Source organism: Notamacropus eugenii, chromosome 6 (assembly GCF_028372415.1).
Source record: "Notamacropus eugenii isolate mMacEug1 chromosome 6, mMacEug1.pri_v2, whole genome shotgun sequence".
Classification (NCBI taxonomy): domain Eukaryota; kingdom Metazoa; phylum Chordata; class Mammalia; order Diprotodontia; family Macropodidae; genus Notamacropus; species Notamacropus eugenii.
In genome coordinates this window covers 32348518-32366397 of record NC_092877.1, presented here as the reverse complement: position 1 = coordinate 32366397, position 17880 = coordinate 32348518, and the positions used below count along the sequence as shown (strand labels likewise).

General features: G+C 38.8%; 1 protein-coding gene across 9 annotated transcripts in view; it reads left to right on the top strand.

Annotated features, from left to right (window-relative positions):
- Window positions 1-17880, top strand: part of TEAD1 (TEA domain transcription factor 1) — a 315884-nt gene that overhangs the window by 280991 nt on the left and 17013 nt on the right. For 8 of the 9 annotated variants that reach the window (XM_072619404.1, XM_072619402.1, XM_072619403.1 and 5 more), the window contains one exon: window positions 16299-16439. In XM_072619404.1, coding sequence (XP_072475505.1) covers window positions 16299-16439 — 141 coding nt within the window. Of the gene's footprint in view, window positions 1-16298; window positions 16440-16677; window positions 16942-17880 lie in introns of those variants that run through there. The other variant, XM_072619405.1, reaches the window with a different exon arrangement.

Here is a 17880-nt window from a genome sequence, read left to right as displayed (position 1 = left end):
TCCCCCTTCTCTCCCCCCTACCCCTCCCAACTCCCCCACCACAAAAAAAAATATTTTTTTAAAAAAATAAAAGATTACATTTGCTTTATTTGAAACCTTATCAACCTGTTGACTCATTAAGCTTGAGGTCAATAAAAAACCAATTTTCTTTCATATCTGTTGCTATTAAGCCAAGTCTGTTCCTGCATTGTAAATAGTAAAACGTTTAATAAATATTTGTTGAATTAAATTACAATTGAATTATTGAGCTTAAACAGAAATTGATATGTGTCACTGCGGAACTTGTTCTCTTGGCTCAGTTTTTCCAACCTGTTAGGGACTTCATGGATCCCAGTTCCGTTGTCCAGCACACCAATTTCGTTCTCTTCGTTTCATCATTTACAAATTTGATAAACATGCCAATCATGCCTTCATCTAAGATGCTCAGAATTTTGAAAAAAATCAGAATCCTCTGGCCATTTTGAGAGACTTGCATCAGCATCTAGCTATTCAGCCAGTGACAAATCCACCTAGCTTTTACTCTCATTATTTTGTCCTTAAATGCCTAGCTGAAGTCAAGAGTTTGGAAACAATGGGTGATGTGCATACAAGAAGGGGGAGAGTGATGTGGAGCCATAGAATCTGGGTTGCCATCCCACTTGTGATGCTTACCCTGAGCAAGTCACATAATCACCATAGTGCTCAGTTTATTTTGTCAGAAGATTGAGTTGAACTATATGGCTTCTGACATCACTTCAAGTCCTAGGTCCTATGGTCTTCAAGAACATAGACTTATTGTGGAGAAAACTGATCCAAAAAAGGGAGAAAAGGATATTTGTTTTCTTATGAGACTATTCAATACTAACCCAGTTTTACAGTAGGAGTAAGACTATTATGCTATACATATAAATAGCAGAGTTGGAATTTGGGGGAAAGATTCTGGATTTTTGCATGATTGTAATTAAATCCTTAAAAAAATTCAATTTTTAAGCTTGTTAAATCTACTGATGCCCAGGCCTTTGCTTAAGGTAACCTGGTTTGAGCTCAGTTCCCTCTGGTGTTTTGATTTCAGAAAAAGCTATGTTCTTCTGACTGGCTATGCTTGTTTTTATCCGTTTGTCGGGGGGGGGGGGGGGCGGGGAACTGCATTTAAAATTTAGGTGCTAGTGGTTCCTCCATTTCGCATCTTTTTCACTTCTATGATTCCTCCAGTGTCCCTTTGCCTCATACACTATCCCCATGAGCCTTCTTCTCCACAAAAGTGCCAGAATCCTTCCCAGCCAGTTGAGTTGTGATGCAAAGGCTTCATTTTCAAGTATTCCCACTATTGCCAGAGAAGAGAATGCTTTTGGTTTGGCACCCAGTGAAGCAGATCTACTTCAGTTGCAAGAGAAAATTAATGCATCACTGAGAATGATTAGGAAGCTAGCACAAAACCCCAGCCTTCAATAAGGAATCAGATTTTTCTCTTATTAAATTGACATAGTTTTTTTTTTTTGTATGTGTTTTATTCTTTACCATTTCCCTCTTAAAGTTAAGAAAAGCTACCCTCTGACCCAGGTACTGTGATCTTTCCTGCGGTAATATTACTGTCATGGCTAGAAGGTAATTTTCTTTAATAGCATTACTTCTTAAAAAATTTGCTTAGTGGTGGCATGGTTGGTTGGCTACATTATCATGCTCAAGGGTAATCATAAACCAACTGTGATTGCAAACTGGTTATTAGACATTATTTGTGAAATTTTTTTAGACTCCTTCCACTGTCATAGATTACTGCCCCTCTGTCCCGCGTCACCTGCTATAATTTGCCATTTTTCCCTTTCAATCTTGATGGAGGACTTTGTTTTATTTCTGATATCTCAGGGGTGCCTTTGGGTTTCTCTTTCTCTTATCCAAGAGATTACCTCCTTTTCAGGCCAGAGTTATCCTGAAGGATACCTTTGATATCACTTTCCACATGCAAATCATTTTTCAGTGTCATTTTTAGTAGCATGCTTCTGCCTTTGGAGCTAGAGTACCTGGGTTCTAATTCCAGATTCTACTTGGGCTAGGGCCAAGTTACTTCACTTCTGGGCCTCAGTTTCCATATTTGTAAAATGGAAAGAGAGGCCTAGACGGCCTTAGACCCACCAAACATCTTTGTGTTGTCCAGAGTGTGAAGAAGGAACGGAAGTTAGAACATTTTCTGATAAGGGGTATCCAGGGATTTAAGGAAAGGAAAGCCAGCATATCAAGATGTGGAGAAGTGAGTCATGGTGGACATCAGAAGCAGGGCTAACAATAGTCCATGGGTCATTCTTCTGTACAAGCTGATGAGCTCGAGCCAGTTTAGGAGTTCCATGGAGGTTGGGAGGCTGGCAACAGGTATGACCTGGGCAGGCTCCTTGACTGCCAGGAGTGATCTACTCTTTTAGGAATGTGGTCTGAGCGTACAGTGCTGAATTTTTCCTAACTTCTTTACACTGAGCTGTAAAGCTACATTTTTAGACCTGGTGGGTCCTCGAGGTCAACCAGTGCTCCTCTGTGCCCTGGGAACAGTAAGGTTTAACAGAGTTGATCCAGGCTTGTAGGGATGCTCCAGGCTACATGATTCTAGACCAGAAAAAGGTCTGAAGAATCCTGATTGAGTCTAGGCAGCAGCTTTCTGGCCAGAATAACATACCTAGGACAAATTGCCCTCTGGGAGTTCCCTGGTCAACTTTGATGCCCCATACGATGAGCACAGTAAGTACTTAAAAAGTATTTGTTAAGTTGTTGAACACTTTCTGCTTTCTTGGACAATATGGCAGCTATGGCCCTGGGCTCTGGTCCCTGACCAAGTCTTGTGACTAGGAAATTGTGTGGTAGGCATAAAAATTCATCCCCCACTAAAAACACATTTTAACTTCTACTCCATTTTTATTGATGACCTTTCCTTTATAAGAATCCTATTCCATTAAAACTAAAAAGTTCAAAATAATTTCTTCATGCATTTCTAAATCAAATGTTGTAGAACATCTTCTTCAAAACACATTTATACTCCTTTTAAAAAGTGTTCATTTTCTTAAAGAGCATTTAAAAAAGTTATATTTTTACATTGCCCGTATTTCTCTCTATATTCCTCTTCCACCTCCATCCAAAAGATCCATCTCTTATAACGTGTGTATACACATGTGTGTACATGCATGTACACACACACACACTTTTTTTACAAAAGAGAAAAGAAAAAATTCAGCAAAACTGTTTAACTTATGAAGAAACTTCTGGTGCTATATTCAGTATTTCACACTGATGTACCCTCGTACTCTGTCCCCCCAACAAACAGACACTTGTGCATGCAAAGGAAAGGGATTGAGGACAAGCTTCCCCTTTACAATTTCACATCATTCAGTTTTAATTATTTGGGAATTTTTCTCTCCATTTACAATGTTTTAGCCATTGTGAATGTTATATTACTAAGCTACTGACTTTACTTGGCACCAGTTCATAAAGCCCTTCCATGTTTCTCTTTAGTCATCATGTACATTGTTTCGTATAGCACATGCATTGGTATTATGCTATTATGTTGATATACCACAATTTGGTTTGCCATACCCCTGTTAATGGGCATGTACTTGTGTTTCCAGCTCTCTGCTACCACTGAAATGGCAGGTATAAAAATTTTGGTGTATATGGAATCTTTCTTTCTCTCAAGGTCATTATTGGTGTATATGCCTGGAAGCAGAATCCCTTAAAGTCAAACAGTATCACCATTTAATCACTTTATTTGCTTAATTGAAAATTGCTTTCCAACATAATTGTACCAACTCACAGCTCTACCAAGAGTGAATTAGCATTCCTGTCTTTCAGCAGTTCCTCTACCAATGACTGTTTTTTTTTTGTTTGTTTTTGTTTTTTTGTGGTCTTCTTTGCCGATTTTCTGGGTATGGGGTAAAACCTAAGGGCAGTTTTGTTTTGCATTTCTTTTACTGTCAAGATTTTGATTATTTTAAAGATTATTGGAGCATTCTTTCATAATGATGTTAATAGCTTGGGTTTCTTTTTTTGATAACCATTTGTTCATATCCTTTGACCACTTCTATTGGAGAATGGCTTTTGGCTTTATGTGGAACTGTCGGTTACAACAAATAGAGAAGTTTTGAATGCTGTGGGTAAGTTCACTTACCTTGGTAGTGTACTTTTCAGGGATGTACACATTGACAATGAGGTTGATGCATGCATTGCCAGAGCTAGCTCAGTGCTTGGGAGGCTCTGAAGAAAAGTTTGGCAGAGAAGAGGTATCGGACTGACTACCAAACTGAAGATCTACAGAGCTGTTGTGCTGACCTCATTGCTGTATGCCTGTGAAACATGGATAGTCTACCAGCGCTATGCCAGGAAATTGAATCGCTTCCATTTGAACTGTCCTAGGAAGATTCTGAGGATCACCTGGAAGGATAATGTACCAGACACTGAAGTCCTTGCTCGAGGTGAACTGCCAAGCATTCAAACTATGATTCAGAGAGCACAACTCCGATGGGCTGGCCACGTTGTTCAAATGCCAAATGTATGCTTGCCAAAAAGACTATTTTATGGAGAACTCACATGGGGCAGGCGATCGCATGGTGGTCAGAAGAAGCACGACAAGGACACTCTCAAGAACTTTGGATTTGACTGTGCAGCATGGGAGACACTGGCACAGGACCACTCAACATGGTATTCCCACATAAGAAAGGGTGCTGTGTTCTATAAGCAAAGCAGAATTGAGACAGCACAAAGTAAACGTAGGATGTGCAAATTTGGGGTATCCACCCCAAATATTCACAGGGACTATCTGTGCCCAACCTGTGGTAGAGCATTCCAAGCTCGTATTGATCTGATCAACCACAGTCGGACACACTGAAATTTCACTTTACCATGGTGATGTCATTTTGGTCCTCTTCAGGAATGAAGGACAATGACCAACCAACCGAGCTGAGAAGGGAAAATAGAATTATGATGACCATGGTTGGCCCCAAAGAAGATCTATGAGAAAATACTTCTTTGCAGAAGTAGGGGACCATAGGCAGAGTATGACATACATCAGACTTTTTAAAAAAATTTTGGTTAGTTTCTCAGAATTTTTTCACTTACTATTCCCTAACTCCTGCCTTTTAAAAATTATTATAAGAGATTGCTGTCTGGGAAAGGATCGGATGACAAATATAATGGGAAACGTCGGTGATATAAAAGCAAAAGATATGAAGAAAAGTGTATTTAATAAAACTAATAACTACAAAATGCATAAAATATCAGGAAGTTGATTTAATAAGCTACACTCAATATGTACATAAATACAAAGTACTCCCCAAAGAAATAAATATGTTAAATAACTAGAGGGATAGTCGGTACTCATGGTTGAGTATATATAATATGATATAACAGTATAATAAAAATGACAATCTAACATAAGTTCATTTACAGATTTAGTGTTTTAGCAATCAAAACACTAGGAGAGAGATACTTTACAGAGTTCAACAGAATAATAATAAAAGTTCATTTGGAAGAACAAAAGATCTGACATATCAAAGGAAATTTTATTTTAAAAGTAGGAATGAAGAAGGACTAACACTTCTAGCCCTCAAGCTTGTATTACAAAGTAGCAGTGATTAAAATCATTTGGTATTAGTTTTAAAAAGAGCAAAATGGATTAATGGAGCAGACTAAATTAGAAAGAATTAGAAATAATTGGACACATTTAAATTCTTACGTAACTAGTTATAAAAGTTAAAATGAGACAATGAAGATAGCTTTTGCTTGTTGCCCGCATTTAGGTAATGTTTTCAGATTTGCAAAATGCTTTACATAGATTATTTTATCTATTTCTCCCAATAACCCCATGAAGTAGGTGTAATTATGCCTGACTTTTTACAAACTAGCAAACTGAGGCTTGGGAGAGGTTGACTCACCTGTTGACTAACGTAGGGTCACACAGGTAGTAAGAGTCCGAGAGGAGATTCAAAACCAAGTCTTCCTAAAGTCCTAATCCAACATTTTAAGACCTCATGATGGCTTTACAGATAATGGTGGCTGTGCATGGATTCTTAGACACAGCCTAACATAAGTATGTGATTTTCTAAACACGTTTAATTGGTAAAGACAGAAATAACTCAGAGCATTATCTATAAACACTTCTATAATTATGCCCCCTATAATCAGGACTGCCTGGATAGCTGCAACATTTGTTATTTGATGTCATTAGTAGTACTTTTTTTTTTTTTTTTACTGGAGTCAGGCATGTTGAGGGACTAGTCAGCACAGTTCAGTTAGACATTGGCTATGAGAAGACTTTTAGATTCCTTGAGAATTCAAGAGGGACTGGAAATGCATTGACTTTCTAATGGAGAAAGAAGGGAGAGGAGCTCCCCCTTCCCGGCCCCCGGCTCCCCAACAAGTTACATATAAAGACAATTTTTAATATTCATTAAGAATAATTTTGAGGGGGGTGGAGCCAAGATGGCGGAGTGAAAGCAACGACTCACCTAAGCTCCTGGACAAACTCCTTTGGATATCTCTGAAAGGAGAATCTGACCAGACTCTGGAGGTGTAGAATCCAGTGGGTGACAGACGTTAACAGATTCGGAGCCCAGGTTGGACTGGAAGGTCCACGGGAAGGATCTGTTCCGTGGGGGTAAGCCCCCAGCGCACAGCGCAGCGTGGTCAGCGCAGCAGGGCGGAAGGGACCTGAGAAACCCGAGAGTGGCGAGCGAAACCAGCGGAGCAGGAGACAAGCCAAACCAAGCCGGTGAGAGCCGCTGAGCGCCAGATATCAGCGCAGCAGCCCTTGAAACCTTCAGCCTGAAGACTAAACTTCGGTAAGTCACCTATTGGAACTTCCGGGAGCTAGGATGGCGGAGTGATCAGTAAATGCTCTCTCCTCCCCCCTGATGACCGTGAAAGAACCATAAAATTCTTCCCCAGATAAATCCTGGATCAGCGGGAACAGCAGAAGGGGGCAAATAGTCTCATAACACCAGAGGCTAGAAAAATAGCAAAGGGGGATTCTTCCTATTGTGGCGGAGGCGATCTGGAAGGACAGACGACCCAGGGCAGAGAAAATTCGCACTGAGACCCAGGCAAGCCTCAGCGCCGGGAGACGAGCCCCAGGAGGGGCGGGAACACGCATTAGCTTCTAGGCGTGCCCCAGCCCTCCAGGGGAAAAGGGAAGACAATAGGGAAGCTGGGATCACCATCCCCTGACCTTGCCTTTGCCTCAGGTCAGCTGAGGAGATCTCCTGAGACCAGACCACCCCTCCCACACACCTAACAAGCTAACCCCAGGGTTGATCTGGGAAACAAAAAACAAAAGCCTGCTTTTAGCCTAGACACATCAGCTCAATTTAAAGATCTGTACCTTCTGACTGAAAGAACCAGAAGCTACAACACTCAGTCAACATCATGAATTGGAAAAAGCGGACGAAAAGTGAAAAAACCATAGAATCTTTCTATGGGGATAAGGACCAAAACACAAACACCAAAGAGGTCAGAGCTGAGACTGTACTTCCATCTGAAACCTCAGATGGGACTATGAATTTCTCGCAAGCACATCTGAAGAAGGATATAAAAGAAAAACTGGCCAATGATCTTAAAATTATAAAAAAAGAATTCACTGATGAGAACATCACTCTGAAAAGGAAAACTGAACAAATGGAAAAGGAAGTTCAAAAATTAACTGGAGAGAATAATTCCCTAAAAGGAAGAGTTAATCAAACGGAAAAGGAAACCCAAAACCTAATTGGGAAAATTGATCAGATGGAAAAGGAAACCCAAAACCTAACTGGGAAAATTGGTCGAATGGAAAAAGAAGTACAAAAATTAAATGGAGAAAATAGCTCCTTAAAGGGAAAAATTGGTCAGATGGAAAAGGAGATGCAAAAGCTAACTGAAGAAAACAATACGATGAAGATTAGAATTGGGCAAGTAGAAACTAATGACTCAATGAGGCAACAAGAATCAGTCAAACAAAATCTAAAGAATGAAAAGATAGAAGAAAATGTAAAATATTTAATTGGAAAAACAACTGACCTGGAAAATAGATCCAGGAGAGAAAATCTAAGAATTATTGGCCTGCCAGAAACCCATGATGAAGAAAAGAGTCTGGACAATATCTTCCAGGAAATCATCAAGGAAAACTGTCCAGAAGTACTAGACTCAGAGGGCAAAATAGTCATCGAAAGAATCCACCGTTCCCCTCCCGAAAGGGATCCCAAACTCAAAACCCCAAGAAATATAGTTGCCAAATTCCAGAGCTATCAAGTGAAGGAGAAAATACTACAAGCAGCCAGAAAGAAACAATTCAAATATCAAGGACACACAGTCAGGATCACACAGGACCTTGCAGCTTCTACATTAAAAGATCGAAAGAATTGGAACCCAATATTCCGTAAGGCAAAGGAGTTGGGACTTCAACCAAGGATCAACTACCCAGCAAAGTTCAGCATAACATTTCAGGCAAGGAGAAAGTCATTCAGCAAAATAAGGGATTTCCAGAGCTTCCTGACCAAAACACCAGAACTCAATAGACAATTTGATCTTCAAATGCAGGTCTCCAGAGAATCATAAAAAGGTAAACAGAGGGGAAAAAACAAAAACAAAAACTTGCTACTCAATTAGGGCAAACTGTTTACCTCCCTATAAGGGAAGATGAAACCTGGTAATCTTGAGAACTGTGCAGCTATTATGATAAAAGGGATATATGTAGAGGGAACGGGCATAAAGTAAATGATGTCATGTCAAAAATATGATTTAAGTATGAGAAGGGATTGTAATAGGAGGTGTGAATAGGGGGAAGCAGAAAATGGCAAATTATATCACAGGAAGAAGTACAAAACTATAGTAGAGGGAAGGAGGGGAGGGAGATGAGCATTGTTTGAGAGGTACTCTCATCTGATTTGTTCAAAGGAGGGAACAATAATCTTAAGTAGATAATCCTAACTAGCTCTATAGGTAGCAGGAGGGAAAGGGGGAAGAAAGGGGAGGGTGGCTAAAAGGGAGGAAAGAAGCAATAAGAGTAAAGGGGAGTAAAAGGGAGGGGGGCTAAAAGAAGGAGGGGAAGGCTGCAGGAGGAGGGGGAGAAAAGTAAATACTATTGAGGAGGGGAAGGGAGACAGGAGAGCTAAAAGCACAAATGGTAGGAAAGAGGTTGGAGGGAAATACACAGATTGTAATCATAACTGTGAATGTGAATGGAATGAACTCTCCCATAAAATGGAGATGGATAGCAGAATGGATTAAAAGCCATAATCCAACAATATGCTGCTTACAAGAAACACATTTGAAATGGGGGGATACACATAGGATAAAGGTCAAAGGATGGAGCAGAATATATTGTGCTTCAGCTCATGTAAGAAAGGCAGGAGTAGCAATCCTAATCTCAGACAAAGCGAAAGCAGAAATAGATCTAATCAAAAGGGATAAGGATGGAAACTATATCATGCTAAAAGGCACCATAGACAATGAAGCAATATCTTTACTAAACATGTATGCTCCAAGTGGTATAGCATCCAGATTCTTAGAGAAGAGGTTGGGGGAGTTGAAGGAAGAAATTGATAGCAAAACTATACTAGTGGGGGACCTCAACCTCCCCCTCTCTGAACTCGATAAATCCAACCTCAAAATAAACAAGAAAGAGGTTAAGGAGGTAAATAAAACTCTGGATAAGGTAGATATGATAGATCTTTGGAGAAAATTAAATGGGAATAGAAAGGAATATACCTTTTTCTCAGTGGTACATGGAACATTTACAAAAATTGACCATGTACTAGGACATAAAAATCTCACAATCCAGTGCAGAAAGGTAGAGATAATCAATGCATCCTTTTCAGATCATAATGCATTAAAAATTACATGTAATAAAAGGCCATGGAAAGAGAAACCAAAAATCAATTGGAAACTAAATAATCTAATTCTAAAGAAGGGTTGGGTTAAAGAAGAAATCATAGAAACAATCAACAATTTCATTCAAGAGAATGACAATAGTGAGACAACATACCAAAACTTATGGGACACTGCAAAAGCAGTTATTAGGGGAAGTTTTATATCTTTGAATGCTTACATAAATAAATAGAGAAAGAGGAGATCAATGACTTAGGCTTGCAGTTGAAAAAGCTAGAAAAAGAACAAATTGAAAATCCCCAAGTAAATACCAAATTAGAAATACTGAAAACCAAAGGAGAGATTAATAAAATTGAAATTAAGAAAACTATTGAATTAATAAATAAAACCAATAGTTGGTTTTATGAAAAAACTAATAAAATTGATAAACCTTTGGTCAATCTGATTAAAAAAAAGAAAGAAGAAAATCAAATTACTAATATTAAAAATGAAAGGGGTGAACTCACCTCCAATGAGGAGGAAATTAAAACAATAATTAGAAACTACTTTGCCCAACTTTATGCCCACAAATTCGATAATCTAAACGAGATGGATGAATATTTTAAAAAATACAAATTGCCCAGATTAACAGAAGAGGAAGTTGAATACTTAAACAACCCCATCTCAGAAAAAGAAATTGAACAAGCCATCAATGAACTCCCTAGGAAAAAATCTCCAGGGCCAGATGGATTCACAAGTGAATTCTATCAAACATTTAAAGAACAGTTAATTCCAATACTACATACACTATTTTTGAAAATTGGGGAAGAAGGAGTCGTCCCAAATTCTTTCTATGATACAAATATGGTTTTGATACCCAAACCAGGAAGAGACAAAACAGAGAAAGAAAATTATAGACCAATTTCCCTAATGAATATAGATGCAAAAATTTTAAATAAGATTTTAGCAAAATGAATACAGCATCTTATCACGAGATTAATACATTATGATCAGGTAGGATTCATACCAGGACTACAGGGCTGGTTCAATATTAGGAAAACTATTAGCATTATCGATCACATCAACAACAAAGCTAACAAAAACCACGTGATTATCTCAATAGATGCAGAAAAAGCTTTTGACAAAATACAACACCCATTCCTACTAAAAACATTGGAGAATGTAGGAATAAAGGGAACTTTCCATAAAATAATAAGCAGTATCTATCTAAAACCTTCAGCAAGCATTATATGCAATGGGGATAAGCTAAATGCATTCCCAATAAGATCAGGGGTGAAACAAGGTTGTCCATTATCACCACTATTATTCAATATGGTACTAGAAATGTTAGCTGTAGCAATTAGACAAGATAAAGATATTCAAGGAATAAGAATAGCCAAAGAAGAAAATAAGTTATCACTCTTTGCAGATGATATGATGATTTACCTAGAGAATCCCAGAGATTCAAGTAAAAAATTACTTGAATTAATAAACAACTTTGGCAAAGTTGCAGGTTACAAAATAAACCCACACAAATCTTCTGCGTTCCTATATATTAGCAACAAAGTCCAACAGCAAGAGATAGAAAGAGAAATCCCATTTAAAGCTAGGGTAGACAGTATAAAATACTTAGGAGTCTACCTGCCAAAACAAACCCAGGGATTATATGAACACAATTACAAGACACTTTTTGCACAAATAAAATCAGATTTAAGTAAGTGGAAAACATTAGTTGCTCATGGGTAGGCCGTGCTAATATAATAAAAATGACAATTCTACCTAAATTAATATACTTATTTAGTGCCATACCAATTAAACTATCAGACAGTTACTTTCTAGAGCTGGATAAAATAATATCAAAATTCATTTGGAAAAACAAAAGGTCCAGAATATCAAAGGGGCTAATGAAAAGAAATGCTTGGGAAGGTGGCCTAGCGCTACCAGACCTCAAACTGTACTATAAAGCAGCAATTATCAAAACCACTTGGTATTGGCTAAGAAACAGAGAGGTAGACAAGTGGAATAGACTTGGCACTCAAGATGCAGTAGGCAAGGAATATAGCAACCTTCTGTTTGATAAACCCAAGGACCCCAGCTTCTGGGATAAGAACTCATTGTTTGACAAAAATTGCTGGGAAAACTGGATAACAGTGTGGCGGAAATTAGGCATAGACCCATACCTGACACCGTACACAAGAATAAAGTCCAAATGGGTACATGATTTAGGTATAAAGATTGATACCATGAATAAACTGGAGAAGCAAGGAATAGTGTATTTATCAGATCTATGGAGAAGGGAAGAATTCTTTACTAAAGGAGAGATAGAAAGCATTATGAAATGCAAAATGGATAACTTTGATTACATTAAACTGAGAAGTTTTTGCACAACCAAACCCAATGCAACCAAAATCCAGAGGGATGTAGTAAATTGGGAAAGAATTTTTACAGCTAAGCTCGGGGATAAAGGCCTCATTTCTAGAATATATAGAGAACTGACTCAAATGTATAATCATACAAGTCATTCCCCAATTGATAAATGGTCAAAGGATATGAACAGGCAATTTTCAGAGGAAGAAATTAAAGATATCTATAATCATATGAAAAAATGCTCTAAATCACTATTGATTAGAGAGATGGAAATCAAAACAACTCTGAGGTACCACATCACACCTATAAGATTGGCAAACGTGACAGAACAAGAAAATGATAAATGCTGGAGAGGATGTGGGAGAGTTGGAACACTAATTCATTGTTGGTGGAGCTGCGAGCTCATCCAACCATTCTGGAGAGCAATTTGGAACTATGCCCAAAGGGCTACAAAAATGTGCATACCCTTTGACCCAGCAATATCGCTACTAGGACTATATCCCCAAGAGATCATAAAAATGGGAAAGGGTCCCACATGTACAAAAATATTTATAGCAGCACTCTATGTAGTTGCCAAAAACTGGAAGTCAAGGGGATGTCCATCAATTGGGGAATGGCTGAATAAATTATGGTATATGAATGTAATGGAGTACTATTGTGCCATAAGAAATGATGAACAAGAAGACTTCAGAGAGGCCTGGAAGGACTTATATGACCTGATGCTGAGTGAAAGGAGCAGAACCAGGAGAACTTTGTGCACAGCAACAACCACAGTGTGCGAGAGTTTTTTCTGGTAGACTTGGAATTTTGTAATAACGCAAGAACTTCTTATAAAAAAAAAAAATCCCAAAGGTGGTTCTCAAGGCAAAATGCCTTCCACACTCAGAGAAAGAAATATGGAAGCCATTCACAAAATGTAGAAGATCATGTTTGTATATGTGTATGTGTTTGTGTATCATGTTTTGATTTGTTATATGATTTCTTTATTCTAGTCTGACTACATAGCATGACTATAGTGAAAATATACTCAATAGGAAAGTATATGTAGAATCTATACAGAATTGTATGCAGTCGTGGGGAGGGAGGGGGGTAATGGGGGGTAAGTGGGGGGGGATAAAATCTCAATTGTATGGCAGTGATTGTTAAACATTAAAAAATAAAAAAAGTAAAAATAAATAAAAAAAAAAGAAGGGAGATACTAGGAACTACAAGACCAATAAACTTGATATGTGTCCCAAAGGTTTTGAATATACGGTTTGTGATCATTTAGAATTGAAAGAACAGTAACCATTAGGAATCAATGTGTTCACAAAAAAAAAAAAAAAAAGGGATACTGATCATTTCTTTATACTGGAGGAATTTTCTGATGATTTTTTTTCTTATGGCACATGTGGGAGAGTGGGGGGACTCAAGCATGCCCATGATACTGCAAGTGTGAGTTCCAGTGAGCTTAAGGTACATCCTTTGGGATCCACCACTAGAATGCCAGGCCAAGTGAATTCTATAGAGATGTAGTATATCTGAATTTGGTAAGCCATTTGGTGACATATCCCGATAGTGTTTATGAATGAAATGGAGAGAAAGAGGGTGAACAAAAGCACCACTGACTGGGCTAAGGAGTGGAAGTTTCTACTATGTTCTACCTCAACTTGCTCAGATAAATAATATTTTAGTGTAGTCTCCATTCTACTCTCAACTAAGGGAAATGGATAAAATGCTGGACCCAAATTCAAGAAGACCTAAGTTTAAATCTGGCTTAAGACAATTACTAGATGTGTTGACCTGCACAAGTCACTTAATGTCTGCCTGCCTCAGTTTCCTCATCTTTAAAATGGAGAGAATAATAGCGCCTACTCTCATGGTTGCTGTGAGAATCAAATACCATGATGTTTATAAAGTGTTTTATAGACATTAAAATGGCACAAAAATATAAATTAGTATTAATTATTGCTGTTGTTGTTATATATTGCATTTCCTGTCACTGGACTATTTGAGGAGCAAAGATGCCTCTCAACATGGCATATTAGGATGCTGGACTTAGAATTAGGAAGACCTGGGTTCAAATTCCACCTCAGATACTAGCTCTGTGACTCAGGGAACATCACTTAATGTCTTCTCTGAGTCTCTTTTTCCTCACCTGTTACAATACCCATCATATTGACTTCACTGGGTCCTTGTGGGACTCAAACAAGCCAATCCATGTGAAATCCTTTGCAGACGTTATAGAGTGAGAGAAATGTCAGCTCTTCATGGTGGTGTTATCATTCTGCTTTCAGGCATAATGTGAATGAAAGCAAATGAATCTAGAACCCTTGAAGTTCTTGGCTTTGAATCGAATCCTTGTCTTGTGGGAGCTAACCCTGACTAATCCAAGGGCATAGCCATGAGCCCTTGAGCAGGAAGATTCTTCATCTCACTTCACATAGGTCCTCATTTATAGTATGGGGGTAATGGAAAGGACTTACTTTGTGGAGCTGAAGACCAAGGAAGTCAGCTGTGGAAAGTGCTTCGCTAGCCTAAAAGTAACAGCTAAATATCAACAGCTGCTGTGATTCCTTTTTAGTTTAGCAAGCATTTATTAAGCACCTATTATGTGTTCTGTGCTGGGCATTGAAAACACAAAGACAAAATTATAGGGCCCCTGCCTGTAAGAGGCTTTTGTTTTCTGGGGGAGACAATATGTACACGTATACATGCATTATATATGCAAAGTGACACAAGGTAATTTCCAGAGAGGAGAAGTATTAGTAGCTAGAGATGAGGAAGGTGACCATGAGGAGGTCCTCATGTAGGAGTGGGCTCCTGATGGAAATTTAAGGGAAGCTAAGGATTTTTAGACAGAGGTCAGAGGAGGGGGGGTTGGTGCATTGTAGACTTGAGAGACAGTCTGAGAAAAGGCAGAAAAGACAGATGAAATATATTATGTGAAAAACAGGAAGAAAAAAAGGAGGGTCGATATGGCTGGACCATAGAATGCCTGAAGGGGAGTAATGTATAAAAAGTCAAGAAAAATAGGGTGATGACAGGTTGTAAAGCATTTTAAATACTAAGCTGAGGAGTTTATGTTTTATCCCAGAGGTAATAATGAACCACTTATGCCTTTTGAATAGAGCTATACCTTGTCACACTTGTGCTTTAGAGGTGTCCCTTTGCCTACTAGGGAGGGAGGGAAGGGCTAGATCCAAGGAGACCAGGTAGGTGGCTATTGATGATAGTGCTGGAAAGAGGTGATGAAAGTCTGCCATGGGGTGGTGAGAATGAAGGGGATAAAAGGAGTAATGGATACAAAAGCTATTGGGGAATTGGAATCGGTAAGATTTGACAAGCAATGGGATTAGGGGGAGTGAGAGTAAAACATTGAGGATGACTCAATTTGCAGAGTCTGTAAGATTGGTGGTGCCCTCAACAGAAGCAGAAGAACCAGTAGGAAGAGTGGATTCCAAAGTTAAATTACTGAGTTCCTTCTTGGACTTTGAGTTTGAGGTGCCTGTGGGATCTTCCATTGGAATTGTCCAGCAGGCAGTTAGAGATGTGGGAATGGAGCTCATGAGAGATGACATTTTTAGGAATCATCTGCATAGTCCTCACATTTGAACCCATAGGAGCTGATGAGACTATGAAAAGAAAATTGTAGCAAAGAGAGAAGAGAATTGAGGACAAAGCTTCCATTTCTATTTTTGTGCCCTGCAGGTGTCTGTATCTGTGGAAATCCTTGGGTGGGACTGGTCTGAGTACCATCTTTTCCTATCATTCTGCTGTTCTCAACTACATTTTTGGACCATAGGTTATGTTTTGTTTTCTTAAGCATTTCTCTTCAGCTAGTGAATTGGTATAATTCATTTGGGAATTCATTCACATACTCTGTTTTATGTAAGGTTTTTTAGAATAAATAAAAAAAAATCAGGTATATGCTGTTTGTTTTTTCAAGGAAACCTGACCAGTGTTATCTTTCATGAAAAGAAAAATGATCCTTAGGTTGCTGCAGTTGGTTCTGGACATGTCTGGCCTTTCATCTGATCTTCCCTTCTGGTCCCTATCTTCTTTCCACCACCCCATTCAGGAGAATAAGTTCATTACTACTTGTCACATTGATGTTACCAGATGACGGATTAATTCCCAATCTCTGTGACCTTTTCCCACAGGCGGATTTAAATTGCAACATTCAAGATGATGCAGGAGCTTTCTATGGGGTAACCAGTCAGTATGAGAGCTCAGAGAACATGACCATCACCTGTTCTACCAAAGTCTGTTCATTCGGGAAGCAAGTAGTGGAGAAGGTAGAGGTAAGATGGGTCATTTCATTCAGGTGCAAAGCCTCTTTTCTCCTTTGTGTTTCTGGATAAAGGGATGCAGTGTATAAGGTAGAGGGCTGGGTTTTTGCTTGTTTGTTGTCTCACCCTCTTCTTTCCCTATTGTTACTCATTCGTTGTTTCTAAGAGAATAGTTTTTAAAGCAGCTAGGAGAATCAGATGTGCTTTCTCCTGGACATGTCTGTGACCTGCAATCCCCTCTGCCCCACAGGTGATAAAACAGAAACTGACCCCCCAGCACATTGCTTAGCTTAGCCAATTATTGGCTTAGCCAAGACTCCAGATGGGAGGGGGCAGCTTGGGGCTCCTTCTGCTACTTGTGGCTTCAGACAAGACATTGCAACATGATAATTCAGCTATCAAGGGACCATTTCCTGAAACATTCTATTTGACTCTTACTTCTACAATCACCTCTGATTTTCCAATAGGACTTACAATGGAGAAAAATAAATTCTATTCTTGTATTGGAATCAGAGACCTGCCAGTGTCTGCCTCTTGTTTTGTGGTTCACATCCCCAGCCACCAAACCATTGCATTTTTTCTCATTCAATGATTTATTGATAGTTTTTGTTTCTTACACTGCAGTCATTTCCCAATAATTCTACCTCCCCTTCCACCTACAAAACCATGCTTTATAATGAAGAGAAGCATTTCATGAAAATCAGCAGACATATCAACAAGATGCAGAACATTCAACGTCTGTAGTCTTCTACTTCTTTATGGAGAGCATGTAAGTGGGTTTCATCAACCAGGAACAAGATCCATTGTGTTTCTCTTTGTAGGATGAGCCACTGATCTTTCTATAATGAATTCCAGGAACCCATATTCAGTTTATGGTTATGATGATAATATTAGCTAGCATTTGTATAGAGTTTTCATGTTTGCAATATGCTTTTCATATATTATCTCATTTGATCCTCACAACAACCCCAGACAATAAAGTGTTGTTATGATCTCTAACTTACAAATGAGAAAACTGAGGAAGACAGAAATTAAGTGACTTGCCCCAGGGACACACCATGGGTTGATGTCTGAAGTCAAATTTGAACTTAGCTCTTCCTTACTCTGGGTCTGTACTGTACCTTAGCCATTGATTTTTGCCCTGTATCAGTCTGTTGGCAGGTGTATACAGTGCTAATATGCACCCAGCCTGTGCTGGGCCCTGTGGAAGACACCCAAGATATATAAGACATTGTTCCTGCATTTAATGAGTGTTGTTGCGGAGATAAACAGAGATGAAACAGAATGATACATGACAATCTGCTGTTAAGTACTCAATTCTGTGTTATAGACTAGATATGCTATAAGAGCTAAGAAAACAATATCTATGCAGGCTAATATAGTTTGGGAGCAAGGGCTGGGGGAGGAGAGGTGGCAGGAGAGGAAGAACATAGTGGCAATCATGTTCAAAGCT